Raw genomic sequence first — 16,794 nt, 5'->3', positions numbered from 1 at the left:
TGGGTTGTTTTCAGTATTAAATGAGATACTATACATGAATACTTAGAACAGTGGCTGGCCTCCAGCGAGCACCAACTGAACATGAATATAACTGCAGCTCAGGGGTAGCAGAAAGGGTAAGAAATAGCCACGAAGTCTGGAGACCACCGGGCCACCCCAACACTCCTTTCTCGGTGGCTCTTCTGCTAGGACCAGAGCTTGCAGAGGGTCACTGAGGTAACACAGTGTCATGGCTGCCGTTTCTCACCACTGATAGGGCCTGGGGGAAACCTCCCCACACTGAGCAGAGGCAGCCCCGGGCTCCCATCCATTGTTCTGTTCACTGGCGGTGGGGCCTGTCCACTCTGTCTCGTACTGTGGGGGCTCGGCCTGGGCTGTGGGAGCAGGAGTTGTCCCTCTGAGGCTCAGCAGGCAGCTGCCTCACACTTGGCTGGGCCCACGGAGCCCAGGACACACAATGGGGACAATGTGAGCAACAACCACACACACCGCTGCTAGTCCCTCTGAGCTGTCTGGAAAGGTGAAGCGACACCCCTGCCCTTCCAAAAGCAGCGGAATTACAGCCGTCACTGAGCAGTAAATGAAAAGCTCAGTTTTGTAGATTCTGCCATTTGTTTGCTGTACTTATGAGATTAAAATACACACACCCCAAAGTTATCCCTAGATTTTTTAATTTATTTTTTTGTCTTATGCATCAAAGGTCAATGCCTGTTGGTGAGCCCAGGGGCACTCACGGAGAGACTGGCAGGTGTGGACCCTGACCTTTCTTCAAGGCTTGAGTCAGCGAGAAGGAAGGGGAGAGTTAAGGCACCGGGGTGTGGAACCAGCCGTCTCACGACACCGCTATTTTAAGACACTGCAAGATTGGAAACCAATGACTGAAGATGGAACCAGCCCCGGGGAGGCACCTCTTGTTCTGACCCCTTGTGTCACCATCAGGATGGCTGGGGTACCTGGGGGTTTTAATGTCCCCTTCCAGAAAAAAATGCCCGCCTCCCTGGTCTACACACACACACACACACACACACACACACACACAGACACACAGATACACACACACACACACACACACACGGACACACAGATACACACACACACAGACACACAGACACACACACACACACACACACAGACACACACACACACACACACACACACACACTCACTCACTCCTGGCAGTGCCCCATGTAAGCTGCACATTGCCTAAAATAAAGTGCCCTGGACACTGCAGCTCCATGTTCCCAGCTGCCCCTGCCCGCTGCATGCAGAGACTCCACCACCATCACCACCAAACCAGCGCCCTCCTGGACTCAGAGTCACTCTCCCCTCCCCCGCAGGAGGACAGGGAAGCCACTGTGCAGACACTCAGGTTCCCACCCTCACTGGCCTGCTGGCTCACTGATGACGTGGCAGCTTAGCTGGCTGATGTGCATGTGGCGGTATTTTCAGAAGCCAAGCACTCTCCACATGCGCGGGCCTCGGAGGGAGAGCTGCTGGAGTTGGAGGATTTCCGAGGTGGTGCAGGGCCCGCTTCTCCTCTGGGATGATGGATGTGTCCGGGCAGGGTGGGGGATGGGGTGGAGGAACCCTCCGTTCTTATAGGTCTAGCCCTGACTAAATCTGCTTGGTAGACCCCGCCCCCAGCCCTGCTCCTCCCTGCCCTTGCCCTTCACAGAAGCCTCTCCCCTTTTCTTCCTTCCTTATTTTTTAAAAAAATATATTTTTATCGATTTCAGAGAGGAAGGGAGAGAGAGAGAGAGATAGAAACATCAATGATGAGAGAGAATCATTGGTCAGCCGCCTCCTGCACACCCCCTACTGGGGATCGAGCCCGCAACTTGGGCCTGTGCCCTTGACCAGAATTGAACCTGGGACCCTTCGGTCTGCAGGCCGATACTCTATCTGTTGAGCCAACCACCTGGGGCTCTTCCTTCCTTATTGCCAGTTCTTCACTTTCCCTCTGCCTCCTGTCTCTTCTCCATTCTTCTCTGGTCCCTGTCACACAAATATGATTTATGGATCAGCAGCATCCATACCACACCTTCAACCAATAGCTCATCAGAAATGCAGAATCTCAGGCCCCAGCCCAGAGTCCTAAATCATGGCTGCATTTTGTCAAGATTCCAGGGGAACTGCATGTACGTTGAAGGGCGGGGAGTGCCATTGAATCTCCTTTCTCCTTCTTTCCTCTTTTCTTGCCTTTGGCTCTCTCTCAGTCTTTCTCCTCACCCCATCCACTCTGTCTTTTTCTTATTCTGCTCTCTTCTGTCCTCTTGTCTTCCTTCCTTTCTTCTTCTTCCTCCCTCCCTTCTTTTTTCCTTGTCCTGTCCTTTCCTTTCTACTTTCATCCATCCATCCATCCATCTTTCCATCATCTATCCATCCATCTGTCCACCACTCTCTTATTCTCTTTTTCATCGGACACTGCCCTTCTTACCTTCTATATCTATTTTTCTCTCTTTACCTCATTCCTTTCTCCTCTTCTTGCTGAGGCTTAAAAAAATGTGCAACAGTTCTTCATTTCCTCCTGCCCAAATGCCATCTGTGATCTTGCCCACCTGGCCCACCTCATTTCTTTTCCCCAGACTGCCCTGACTCTAAGGTGAAGGCAGGGGGTGTGGGAAGCCCGGGTCGCCGCACCAGAGTGCCCGCGGCCAGCGGGCAGCCCGGCGTTACCTGCAGAGGATTCTTTGTGCTTATGGCAATGACGTGGTACTTGTAGTAGCACAGCTCGCAGCTCCAGCAGCCCCGCTCGCTGATCCACTTGATGAGGCAAGGCTGGTGGGTACACTTGACGGAGCCATCGCAGCGGCACGGGCTCAGCAGCTCCCCCTGCAGGACGAAAGGCACAGGGTGGTGAGGCCCAGAACTTGGCTGGCAGGCAGCAGGGTAGCCGAGACAACACCTCCGAAACCAAGCCACAGGCTTTGTTGGAAGGCACCAGACTCCAAAGAGGGGACCTGGGCTCCCTCCTCCCCACTGTGGGAGCCAGGCACCTTCAATGGAGGATTAGCCTCCGTGCTGCCCGAGTCCTAGTGCTGCTGTGAAAAGAGTGAGTTGATTTCTATGGAAACCTTCTGCCACCCAAAGGGGGTCATACCCTGTGACCCCTCACAGGGACAGTATATGATTCACCTTTGTGTCCCCCAGCACCCAGTTCAGTGCCTGAAACAGACACTACCCAGCTTTGGCAGGGGTGTGCATGCATGTCTGTTTGATGGACAAGAGACTTTGTTCCTCTAGGACCGTGGTCGGCAAACTGTGGGCCTCGAGCCACATGCGGCTCTTTGGCCCTTTGAGTGTGGCTCTTCCACAAAATACCACAGCCTGGGCAAGTCTATGTTGAAGAAGTGGTGGCGTTAGAAGAAGTTTAAGTTTAAAAAATGTGGCTCTCCAAAGAAATGTCAATCGTTGTCCTGTTGATATTTGGCTCTGTGGACTACTGAGTTTGCCGACCACTGCTCTAGGACATGGCCAGCTCTGGCTCCGGTGGGCAGCAGTGGCACCTGGAAAAGGGGTAGAAATCCTTGGTTTGGAGTCGCTGCCGTGTGTCTCTGGGAAGGAGATGGGAGGGGGTGGGGTGGGGAGAGGTGCTGGACAAAAGTCCTCACTATTCATGGCAGCATTTCCTAGACTCATTTACTCTAACAGGACAAACTGGTTTGATTAATCGCTTGTTAAGCAGCCACGTCAAATTGCGGATCAGGTAAGAGACGTTACTCCCGGTCCCCGAAAATGGTGCCAGCCGGCTGCCCAAGCAGCAGCCACGAAGCAAGAGAGCTGGGCCGCCCCTGAGAACAAGGTCTGGGCCCTCTGTGGTGGCTCTGGATGTGGGACTGCAGGGCTCACTGGACTCACCCCCCACAGCCCAGCCTCAACATACTCAGGTGAGAAGCGAGGGCATGACCTTCTCAGTGCCACAGGTGGGGCCAAGAGGTCAATGGTGTGCTGCTTCCCTGAAGCTCCCAACCCCGCTCTCCCTTAGGACTGTGCGATCCAAAAGGCAGAACAGGGACTTCTCGGGCACCACAAACAGAGGAAAGCAAGGACACCAATACTGTTAGAAAAAGTCAACTTTGATGGAGGAAGCAATCCAGAATTTTACCAAATAAATAAATCTGCAAAGAAGCTATTTTAACCTTGGCATTTATGCAAGTTTTATTTCGTATATTTTTATGTATATTGGGAGGAAAGACGTATTTTTGTGTGTGTGTTTAGGGCTCAACATGGACATTCCGCCATCTCCAGCTGGCCATGCCTGTGTTTCCCAAGAACAGAAGTGGAAATGAGCCAGCAGCCCGATGATTTCAGGTGAGACTTGTTGTTCTTTGCAGGAAACTCTGTTAGAAGCTAAATGGTGGAACATGGAAACTGAGGTTGTGAGCCTGGCCGGCGTGGCTCAGTGGTTGAACATCAACCTATGAACTAGGAGATCATGGTTCTATTGCCAGTCAGGGCACATGCCCAGGTTGTGGGCTCAATCCCCAGTGTGGGGTGTGCAGGAGGCAGTGGATCAGGGATTCTCTCTCATCATTGCTGCTCCTAGCTCTCTCTTCTTCTCCTTTCCTCTTTGAAATCAATAAAAATATTTTTAAAAAGAAAGAAAGAAACTGAGGTGGTGAACATCTCTCGATGTAAGAGGGACCTCTATCAAAGAGAACGGGAAGTGACCAACCCAAGGTCACCTAGCCAGCCGTGGCACGGCCAGGATGTGAAGCCAGGTCTCTGACATCATCAGACTCTGCGTTTCCCTCCACACTCCTCTGTGTGCCATCCCTCCCACACCGGCACCCTTTGGTCTCTTCTCTGGTTTCTCATCACCGGACCCACCCCTTCCTGGCCCACCTGAGGGCCCACCAGCAGGGTACAGACTTGTTTCCTCTCCCAACTCATCACCCATAGTTTGGCACTTAATTATTTTCTAATTGTTTCTTCTGGGATTGGGGCTGCTCCTGCAAACCCCATAGAACTGGGCACACTGACTGGACAGGCACCAGGCTGTGAGAGAGGACCAGCCCCTGAGGCTCCAGCCTTTGAGCTGGGGGAATCATGATCTTGTCCTCTGAGCTCAGCAAACTCGAAAGATCAAAGGGCCTTAGTAAATGGGAAGGGCACCACACACTTTCCTGATGATCTGCTTGGACTCTGGGGCTCAGGGACTGTCCTGGGAATGACTAGGGTGAGAAAAGTCAGTTCTTCTCTAACCTCAGGCCCCACTGGATACCATGCAGGATGGGAGTGGGAGGGCATAGTGTTGGGAGATAGGAGATAGACTTCTTAGGTTTGAGTGCCTCTTTGCCACTTACTGGCTGTACAAACATGGGCAAATTTCTTAACCTTTCTGAGGCAGCATTTCCTCATCTTCCCATTGTGGGCAGCTCTTACCTTCTCAAGGGTAGCTGTAAGGACTGAGTGAGATCAAGCACACAAAATGCTGGGCACAGTGCCTGACACAAGTAAGACTTTTGTGAGAATATTGCAGTGCTAACTTCCGTTTCCCTAAGGACTTTAATTTCATATATATATTTTACTACAGTTCCACTTGATTCTCCTACTATCAAATAGGTAAGGAAGGGAGTCATTTTTGAGTAAAGGGTCGACTGAGCCCCAGAGAGAAGTTGAGATTAAGGAACTAACAGTCTGCCCCTCTGAGGTGGGCAGGGGTCAGAACATGGGTCACCTGACTTCTGGCCAGGACCATCCTTTGTGTTATCAAAAGGTCACTGAGAGTGTTGGGGTCCCCATCCCTGGGGGTGCTAAAGAGAACAGCGTGAGCCCTTGGATGGGTTAGTGGGGTTATGCTAGAGGCTGGAGGCAGGACAAGGTGATCCACTGCCCTTGGCCATGGCTGAGCTAGAGGTAGGGAGAGAACAGGATGGATTATCCTTGCTGCCAATGACACAGCAAGCAGCAGGCACAGGGCCCCAGTCAGTTCTCCATTCACAAGTTGCTTTCTGTTTATTTCGGGCTTGCCTCATTTTTCCCCTTCTCAGTCTGAAAGGACTTGCTTCTGGAGTCCTTAGGTTACCTGGTTGCCATGGCAGTGGCAGGTAAGCCAAAGACTTCCCCTTCTGCCCACGCAGGCACCAGGCATCTCCGCCACTGAACAGAAGTAAATAAATCTTGTCTAGCGAAGCAAAGGCAGCCCTAGCCCTGCCTCAGTGTGCAGCTCCGGGAGGGCAAAACAAAGGAGACGATTGCCCCGGCTGGTGTGGCTCAGTTGGTTGGGCATTATCCTATGCACCAAAAGATTGCTAGTTTGATTCCCGGGTAGGGCACATGCCCAGGTTGCCAGCTAGATCTTCAGTAGGGAGCTTACAGGAGGCAGCCGATCAATATGTTGTGTGTTTTCTCTCTCTCTCTCTCTCTCTCTCTCTCTCTCTCTCTCTCTCTCTCTCTCTCTCTTTCTCTCTCTCCCTTTCTTTCTCTAATAATCAATAAAAATATTTTAAAAACACACACAAAGGAAATTATAGAAACACCTGCCTTTGGGTGTAGGTTGGAGTTCTCTTCCTTTGCTGAGATTAGTGTGATGGATGAGAACTTGGGCTCTAATCCCAGATAGACTCAGGTGTATCCAGGCCCATACAATCTGTGTGTCCCTGAGAAAGTTGCTTAACCTTTCATTCAGTTATTCTTTTAACCATTAAATATTGATCTGACATGTTCTAAGTTCTGTTCTAGGTGACAGCGATACAGCACTGAATGGACTTGTCTGTCTGAGAGAGACAGACAATAAAAAGAGGTAAATAAATTATAAATTCTGATGATGCTATCATATGCTATGGAGGAAAATAAGCAGGGAAACTGGAAATGGGATGCTTAGGGAGGTGGCTGGTTGAAGTTCTAAATATGGCAGCTCTGGAAAGCTTCATCAAATGGAGGCGTCTGAGTGAAGACCTGAGGAAGGTAAGGAAGCAAGCCATGAGGACTGAGCACTCGAGGCCAAGGGCACATCAGTGCAAAGGCCCTGAGGCAGAAGCATGCGTGGCGTGTCCCAGAGGAGCCAAAGTGGCTGGTGTTTCTGTGGTAGAGTGAATGAGGGGGAGAGGAGTAGGAGGTACGGTCAGAGATGTAATGGGGATCAAAAATGGCACTAATCAGCTGAGGCTGTCGGTGATTCACTGTGAATGAAATGGGAAATTAGGAGAGTATTTTCAGCAGAGGCCACGACTTGATCTGACCGTGCTTGATGGGATCACTCTGGCTACTGTGCTGAAAATAGACTCGAAGAAAGAAAGGGCGGAGCAGGGCACAGAGACTATTGCAGCAATCAGGCGAGCAGTGGTGGCGTTTTGGGCAGCAGCAGAGCAGAGAAATGGTCAGTTTTTAATACATCTCTAAGATACAGATATTGGGATTCACTGATGATTAGATATGGTGAATGAGAGGAGAGAAGCCAAAATGGTGCTAATTTTTAGCTGAGCCATGAGGAGATAGTTGCTTTCCATTGAGATGGGAAAGACTGAGTGAAGGAAGGGCAGGCTTTGGAGGGTGGATTGGGAGTTCAGCTGTGGACATGCCAACTTTGAGATGCTTATTAAACGTCTAAGTGGAGTCATTAAATAGGGATTGCAATATACATAAGTCTGGAGTTTAGGAGAGAGGTCTAGACTAAGATACAAATTTGAGAGGCCTTGGTTTACAGATGGCATTTAAAGCCATGAGCTTGGGTGAAATCACCAATGAAGAGTAGGTGGGAAAAAAGAGCAGTATTAGGACTGTTCCCTAGAAGATGCCAAGATGTCAGAGCTTAAGAGATGGGACCAACCAGCACAAAAGACTGAGAGGGAAGGCCAGAGAGGTGAGAAGAGAACACAATGTTCCAAAAGCCAAAGAAGAGGAAGCGTTTCAGAAAAAAAGGGAATGATCCACTCTGTCACATGGAGCCAGTGATGGGTCAAGTTGGATGAGAACTGAGAATTAACCATAAAATTGGCAAGTTTCCTTCCATTTCTTCTATTTTTTTCGGGGGGGGGGGGAATATGAAGCACAGTCATGAGCTGGAAGTGCATGTGGGGGAGGAGTTACTGGATATCTGAGAGTTGGAATGAACAGCCATCCAGGGGAATTGGAGTGATTAGAGTAGAGAAATCAAGAATGATTGCTGGAGCACTGAAGGTCCTTTCTATTAACATGAAGGGGCTCATCTGTGAAGTTGGAGAATATATTTAAGTAAGAGAATATATTTAGCACTATGCCTAACACATAGTGAGCTCTCTGTAAATGCTGGTTAATATGTAAGGGTTTGTAATATGGGATATAGCAGATCTTCCTGTCTCTAGGCCCATCTTCTTACTGACTTCAAACATCAATCAATATCTTTCTTTCCCTCCTTCCTCCTTTCTATAAGATTCTTATCAATAATCCTAATGTTATAAACATTTCACAGTTTTCATAATTACTGTCATGGACATTCTGCCATCTAATAATTAAACGAGGCTAATAATTAATCCTCCAGTTTTATATAGAGAAGAATAAGGAGGGATGCCAAAAGAAGTAGGGACTTCCCAATGTCCATCCTATGTGGTCTTAGGACTTAGAGGATGGATAGTTGACTTGCTAGGAAAAGGAAAGGACTCTGTGTGTCACTCCTTAGACTTCACATATTTGAGAGACCAGTTAACAGTAAGGACTACCAATAACCCTTCTTCCAAACTTTGAGGGCACAACCAAACTGGTCCATGATACTGACCAACTATCTGTGTCACTTGTAATCTGGTTTAATGGGGGAGGTTTGGGGAGGGAGGAATCAGAAAGGGATCAGAGATGGGGCAGTAGGTTGAGGGAAACCTAATAAGTTCCAAGTGTCTTTTTCCTGCAGGAGACCAGATAATGATTTCTTGAGTCCACAGACCTATAAGAGTTCAGTGTAGACTGGAATCAGGATCAAGAAAAATGACCGATCATGAAGTCCCACTCACCAGCAAAGGTTGTGGTACAAAGATGAATAGGAGAGGGTGTGACTCCTGCCTCCGTGAAGAATGATAAAGCAAGTTTCCTCATTACCTATGGGAGGTAGGCTGATCCGAAAAATGACCTTCAAAGATCCTGTAGCCCTAGGATCCATTATTATACTCAGATAGGCCATTCTCATTCTTTGCATCTTGTATCAGGTAGTGTATGGGCAGTACTTTGCTTGCTGCCTGGAGCTCTTTCAGGTGAACCTTTTAGCTCTGCTACTCAACCACAGCATTTACCATGCTCCCTTCCCAACCAGGCCAGGCCCAAGCTTCTTACTTGCTCTCTCCATGGCACTAAGGCCAAACCTTGGCTTCAGGAGACCAGCAGGGCATCAACTGACAGAAGGAAATAAGAAATGTTGTGAGACAACTTTATTTAAAAGGAAAGAACTCAATTACTATGTAGAAAAAAAAGAGATTTAAGGCCTTAATGAGCTGTAGTAATCTATACTAAATCCAATTAACCACATAATTATTTTTAGTTTTACTCTCATACCAGCAGCTTACTTCACACACACACACACACACACACACACACACACACACACATACACACACATCTATAATCAGCCTCCATCTTCATGGAAAAATTTCCAGCCTCCCTGCTCATCAAATTAAAAAAAAAAAAAAAAAAAAAAAAAAAGACAAGAAAACACACACACACATGGAGATCCAAACCGACCCCTTCAAACTATGTTTTCTCATTTTCATGATAATTATTATTTTTTTAGCATTGCTTTTCTCCCTGTAATGTAACTGGTATAAGACAAATGTACCTATTCCCTCTAACTGCCTCCAAATGTGCTCAACTGGTACTAGAAAGAACTTCACCTCACAATAATTGAATTTAAATAACATTCAATTCCATAAAGTCAGACATGATCTACATAATAAACAAACCAAGCTATCCAAGAACTGGTAGAAAGCAAGGCCCTATTTTCCTTGTAGATTCATAATCGTATCTGTATTACTGGGGGCCTAAATATATAGTCCATTTGTCTGTCTCTATAACGTTTCATTACCATCACCATCGTTACCAAAAGGCTCAAATTAAAGGCTGCTCTGCCCTCAGGCCTATGGCTGACTCAATCAAAAACATAATTTCGATAAACCTTGACTGGCCAGAACTGGGCTATTTGTATATACCAGCCAGCTGGGCTTGCTTCCAAAGTTCCAGGCTGAAATTTCAGAGATCCAGGTCACTGTGTCCTCTTTCTTTCCCACAAGTCAGGCCAGGCCAAGGGCCCACGTCAGTGGCAAGTGAAAGGGCAAATAGTCGTCCCCTGGGGTCGGCCCTCCACTGTCCCTATGCACTGGCAGAGCGATGCCCAGCTCCATTTGTGCAAAATCTTCATGTTATTTGAAGGGGCTTTGGTGAAATTCTACCAAAATTACTTTTCAGTCACTGTAATTAATATATCATTCAGTGTGTTTAGGGGATACAGCAGATGTTACAAGTGTAAACGAGCTGTGATGACATGTTACACTTCACGAACATTCCAAATCAGAGCTCTAGACACTTGGAATCTCATGTATGGCTGACTTACAGAGTGACAAAACAGGGTCTCTCCTGGGTGTCAGTTCCGGCTTTGCCATCCTCTGGCTGGTGACCTTGGGTTTAAGCTATATATACCTGATTCCTTGCATCTCAGAACTTACATCAGAATCCAGGGAAACTTGTAAAGAATTAAATTTCCCAGGCTCTACCCCAGGGATTCAGATTCCATGAAGACTCATGCTTCTTCTCTGGAATCAAGGTTAGCTAAGACTCATTTTGTGACGCTCTGGACCAGATACTCCTTAGCAACCTGCTGTCTCTGACATCGCTTTAAGACTCTTGTGTATACAAAGATAAAAATAAATGCCAGTAGCTATAACTTATTGAGCACGTACTATGTGCCAAGCCCATATGCAAGCTTTGACTGCCGGATCCAAATGCTAGTTCTTCTACTTGCTCGGTGAGGGACAGTGTGTAAGTTACCACTCAATATCTGTGACCAGGGCTCTCTGCGGCAAGCTGCCTGGGAGCCTGGATATTGAGAACAAGTGACAATGGTGGGATGGAGTCCAGGAGCCTACAGGTACTTCTCTCTGCCCTGTTATTTCAGGGGGAGGAAAGAACTACCATCCACAGGCTGCCTCCCTGTCTCTTAGGAACCACCTCGCCAAGCCTTCCTCCTCCACATGGACCTGTCTCTGTCTCTGGTGATGGGGTAGATGAAAAGGTATTAAGCTTTGAGCATTTACTGCCATTACGTCTCTTTCCCCTGCCCCCTTTCATGTAAGGCTGTGAACTTGGATATTCATGGCTCCAGGTGAGGGCTTTGCGATGCCCTTGGACGTGCAGGAATGGAGGGACATGATAACAGGGCAAGGAGGCTATCATGATCTTTGTCATGAAGAGCCTGTAAGGAAAGGGAAGTAAAGGAGGAAAAAAGTCTTAGTCCATGATTTCCTTTGCCTGCTTTGTAAAGAGAATGCAGTAAACACCAAAATGGTTTTAATTCTTTCTCAGTGTGGGACTTGCATTTCTTCTTTATGACGAGCTTTGCTCCGATTACACTCCATTTAGACTGAAAATCCTGAAGCCCAGAGAGGGCAGTGGGCTTTCCTGGGTGGTGCAGGGGGTCAACGCTGAAATAGAAATAGAAATAGAAATGACAGTCCCCTCTGGGTTCAGAACCTCAGTCTGCCCCACATCCCTGCAAGATGGATGCCTCTCAGGGGGAGACCCAACCAGAGCCGGAGCTGGCTGGCGCCTCAGCCAGTTCTTTTCACACCTCTCTGGAAGTATGCTGCTCCTGAAGGCTGGGCTCCAGCTCCCTGTCAGGAGAAGCATGCGAGCAGAATCCGAATTGCTCTGGCGCATGAGGAGACTCCCATCAGCTGACTCCAAGCCTCTGCTAAGCTCTCCAAGTGGTTGTAGCTTCTGTCATCTTGGCAATTTTACTCTTTCTTTGAAACAGTTCTGTATTCCTCACTTCTGGTGCTGGGAACGAGAATCTTCAAAGGCCTCCTCGCTCTTCCCAGCGTCTGTACAGGGATGATGTGGGGGAGGGGACCCCAGGGCCTCCCATTCTTACCAGTGCCTTCCAGTTCTCCTTCACAGATCCCCATATGAAAACCAGTGTGGGATAAGGCTAAGCTCATAGAACAGCCCGAGCCTCTGGACTTAAGAATTGGGGACAGGGGAGTATTTATGGGCCAGCAGTGTTTCTCTCCAAAAGATGGAGACTGTAGGCCACAGTCTTGCTCATTTAGGAGCCATTCAGCGGCCTTGGGTGAACGCTCAGCCCCGCTGATGAGAACTCGTGGTGGGAACTCATGCCTGGGAACATGCTTTCTTAGACACGTTCAGAGTCTCGGCTTTTACCATGGTGTTTTGGTCTGCATTTTCTGAAATTAATGACTAGCATGTAAAATATGGCTTCCTTTTATTTGCCTTTAACCTCTTTACATGACAAGGCAGTTATGTAAGCAATCAAGATGCTTTTCAACTGCTTCCTGGGACTTGGCAACCCAAGCCCATGTTCCCTCTCCACTCGCACTTCATGATTGTTTAAAAATTTATTCATCTTCCCCTCAGCAGTCATCTATCCACACTGAAAGCCCTATTTTTAGATTCCATTCTCATGTCATGCATCATTTCAATCATTTATTTCTAGACATTCACCAATCTCCTAGGTTTTTAAGGCAAGTTGTCCTGTTATGTCCAAGATAGCCAAGGACCCACATGTCCAGAGGCTGGGGCAGAAAAGGCCATATCTTAAAAATACATAGAGATTTATTATAAATAAAAAATTTCCTCATAACTGTAGCCCCCCAACACACACATCATTTCCCCCAATCAGAAACATACAACTTATTTTCTTAAATGGATTTTTATTGATTTTTTACAGAGAGGAGGAAGAGGGATAGAGAATTAGAAACATCGATGAGAGAGAAACATTGATCAGCAGCCTCCTGCACGCCCCCCACTGGGAATTGAGCCTGCAACCAAGGTAGATGCCCTCCATCCGAATCGAACCCAGAACCTCTCAGTCCATGGCCCTACGCTCTATCTATTGAACCAAACTGGTCAGGGCACAACCTATTTTTAACTTGCATTTTTCCATTCACACTATGTCTTGAAAAAATTCTCATGTCCAAAATTATATCCTTAAAAGACAGTCCAAGAATGGAATTACTAATTCAAAGGGGATGGACATTTTTAAGGCTGTTGATACATGTTGCTGAATTGATCTTCAGAAGGATGACACCAGTTTCCATCCATATCATTACAGTAAGTCAGCATCTGCTGCTGCTATCCCTTATTCAAGGCCTTGTCCTTTCTTCATATTCTCAAGTTCAACTGTTAGTAGTACCACAGCTGGGACCCTGAGGAGGGAGGCTCAGCAAATACAGGCAGTCTGTTCCTTTCTGCCTTTCTTTCCACTGTAGGGGAGGAGCAGGAGGTGGCTGTAGGATTGGGGCAGTCGGGAATTTGTAGTAATGTAACCTAGGTATTCTTGGAAGAGAAGTTCAGCTGTGAAAGAGAATCAGGAGGCACCTAGCCAGCTGGAGGCTGCAGAATCTGGGTGCTGTATGGGCCTTTTCTTCTCCAGGGAACTGATAAATGATAGTGATAATTGGGAACATTCTCATCAAGAGTCTCAGTGTAGCCATCTCTGAGATGGACAACTACGTGGCTAAGAAACCCAGGTCGAAGGGACTCACATTAAACCCATATTAACTGACCTGGATAATTGCACACAACTGCTCTTTAAGATACTTGAATATGGGAATACCAACTCCTCCCAGTGATACCCTTGTGTGACTGGGCAGCTTTGTTGTGGAAACATATCATAATCTAACCTGTGTTTTCCTGATACATTTTCAACCTTTATCTTTCCATGATAAACAGACAATGCACACAGGCTTGAAGATCAAACAACTTGTCTCTGTCATTTACTAGCATCAGTTAGTTCTAGCTGCTAACTAACCTGCTCCTGAATATATACCCCAAAATCAGTGGCTTAAAATAACAACCATTTATTCTGTTTCCTAAGTCTGCAAGTTGTCTGAATGGTTCTGCTGATCAGGGTTAGCTGATCCCCACTGGGTTCGCTCAGGCATCTGTGAGTTGACTAGAGGCTGGCTGGTCTAGGATGGGATGGTCGGTCCACTTCTGCTCACACCTCTCCTATTAGCCAGTAGGACTACACAGGCTAGTTCACATCATGGTGGAAGCATTCTCACCAGCAAGAGAGAGCACACCCCGATCCCAAGTACTTTTCAAGTCTCTGCTTTCGTAGTTTGCTACTCTCCCATTGGTGAAAGCAATTGCCGCAGACTACTCAAAGTCAGCATGAGTGGGCCTTTCCAAGAGGAAATGACTGGGAAGCATAAAGATCTAGGGCTATTAAAACAATAAATCTTTCACATTGGCTCTGTGACCTTGGACACTTTCTCTAACCTCTCTGAGCCTTAGTTCCATCCTCTGTACAAATATAAAATTCTTGTAGAATTCCTTGCTATAATATATGTAAAATGTCTGGCACATAGAAAACATTCCATATGTGCTCATTTCCTTCTCTTCTCCTTTTCCATTATTTGGGATTTTCTCTTTTTTCTTAAATGTATTATTCCTGTGCATTATTTCCTACATTCATAGCTTCAACATAATAACACTAAGCATTATGCCCTGTGGTTTTGGTCGAATCCCCAACTTCTAGCCTGTGTCCAATAGAGCAGGTCCTCGATTCATTCTAATAACATGGAATTTGAATACTAAGGCAATCCAGGCATTCCTCCTCCCTTTATTCCTGGGGCTGTCCAGTTGAGAGGTGATCTCCTGCCTCTCTGATCCAGTCCCATTCCCAAGAGGAAATAGAAAGGGTTAACACGCCTGCATTAACCGATGACTTAATAGAGGCAACAGGATGAGGAACCTCCACTTCCTAATTTAAAGGTGCCTTGTGGGTAGAGTAAGTATCCCAGCCTCTCCTTGGCTAATCAGGCTCCAGAAGAGACATTAATTGCAGCCAGTAACATCCTGCTGGTGAGACCCAGGGCTGCCAGCTCCCTTGCTGGGGATGGAATAGAATTTTAATTGGCTGTGAAACATTGTGGCAGGAGGTTCACAAAAGAGTTGGTCCTCTCCCCTGGAGCAGGTGAGAGAAGATTTAAGGGAAAGGCCCTGAGGAGGCACAAAGCAGTCAAAACCCTCCACATTTAGGGGCCATCCCAGGTGCAGACCCAGAGGTCCAGGTCCAGGCTGGACTCCAGCCAAGGTCAAGACGCTCTTGCACAGTACACTTGGAATGGTCAGCCCAGGAGCGCTGAGCATGGGACCCTTTTCTCGGTGCTTCCTCTGACTTTCATGAGAAAACACTATATAGTTTCTATAACTTGTACAGCCAAGACAATCAGCATTCCTTTCCTCAGAGAGGTGCCTAACTATAAGTTTACCCTCTAGTGTGTGTATATGCGTGTGTGTGTGTGTGTGTGTGCATGTGTATGTCCATTTGTCCATTTGTGTAGTTTGAAACAATGGCACAGCATTTCTGCTCAATGTTAATATCTTTCCTGTCAAATAAATTAATGTGACAATGTTTGGGGAAAATATGTTCTTGAGGCAACGTGTGTGCCTTCTGCCATGGCATTTCCTAGAATATGCATATAATATGTGATCACATGTGTAGGTCCATGCATAAACAAATAATGATGCATGTCTGCGAAGACTGTTAGGTAAGTTGTTTAGCCTCCTTGTTCTGTAGTTTCCTCATCATTAAAATGAAGGCAGTAATAATAGGGCTGTTGGAAAACATAATGAGATGTAGACAGCTTAGGATAATGAAAACACTCAATACATGTGCGTTTGTGAGTATGTCTAGTGAAGGAGGCTGACCATGGTGCCCTGTCAGCCTAGTGATATAGTAAACCTATTGGCAGAAAACAGAGCAGAGAAACAAACAAAAAAAAAAGTACAAGCAAAATTAATGTTTTCAGAACACTATTTTGTGGATTATGACTTGATAAAAATTCAGAATTTTCAATACTTTAAAACTTCGTTAATACTTTATAACGTTGCTAGAGGCCCAGTGCACAAAATTCATGCACAGGGGAGGGGGCTGTCCCTCAGCCCAGCTTGTACCCTCTCCAATCTGGGACCCCTCGAGGGATATCCTACTGCCCGGATCCCACCGGGCCTAAATAGGCAGTCGGACATCCCTCTCACATTCCAGGACTGCTGGCTCGCAACTGCTCGCCTGCCTGCCTTCCTGATTTCCCCTAACCATTTCTGCCTGCCAGCCTGATCACCCTAACCATTCCCATGCCAACTTGATTGATGTCTAACTGCTTCCCTGCCAGCCTGTTTGCCCCTAACTTCCCTCCTCTGCCAGCCTGGTCACCCTTAACTTCCCTCCCCTGCAGGCTTGATTGCCTCCAACTGCCCTCCCTTGCAGGCCTGGTCCCTCTCAACTTCCCTCCCTTGCAGGCCTGGTCCCTCCCAACTACCCTCCCCTGCTGGCCATCTTGTGGTGGCCATCTTGTATCTACATGGGGGCAGGATCTTTGACCACATAGGGGCAGTTATCTTGATCTTGTGTTTTGGAGTGATGGTCAATCTAGAAAAACTCTTTTATTAGATAGGATAGAAGCCTGGTGCATAGCTGGGGACCAGTTGGTTTGCCCTGAAGGGTGTCCTGGATCAGGGTGGGGTTCTCTTGTGGTGTGGGGCAGCCTGGGCAAGGGACCTGTGATGGTTTGCAAGCCAGCCACACCCCCTGGCGACCCAAGCGAAGGCCCTGGTATCTGGAATTCATTTACCTTCTACGATTGAAACTTT

General features: G+C 47.3%; 1 protein-coding gene across 1 annotated transcript in view; it reads right to left on the bottom strand.

Annotated features, from left to right (window-relative positions):
* MARCHF4 (membrane associated ring-CH-type finger 4) overlaps positions 1 to 16,794 on the bottom strand; it is a 66,697-nt gene that overhangs the window by 17,529 nt on the left and 32,374 nt on the right. Inside the window, exon 2 of the mRNA XM_036421194.1 lies at positions 2,677 to 2,832. Coding sequence (XP_036277087.1) covers positions 2,677 to 2,832 — 156 coding nt within the window. The remainder of the gene's footprint in view (positions 1 to 2,676; positions 2,833 to 16,794) is intronic.

Source organism: Pipistrellus kuhlii, unplaced genomic scaffold (assembly GCF_014108245.1).
Source record: "Pipistrellus kuhlii isolate mPipKuh1 unplaced genomic scaffold, mPipKuh1.p scaffold_m20_p_7, whole genome shotgun sequence".
Lineage (NCBI taxonomy): Eukaryota > Metazoa > Chordata > Mammalia > Chiroptera > Vespertilionidae > Pipistrellus > Pipistrellus kuhlii.
Note: the sequence above shows the minus strand (reverse complement) of the source record. Positions and strands in the feature narration are given on the sequence as shown.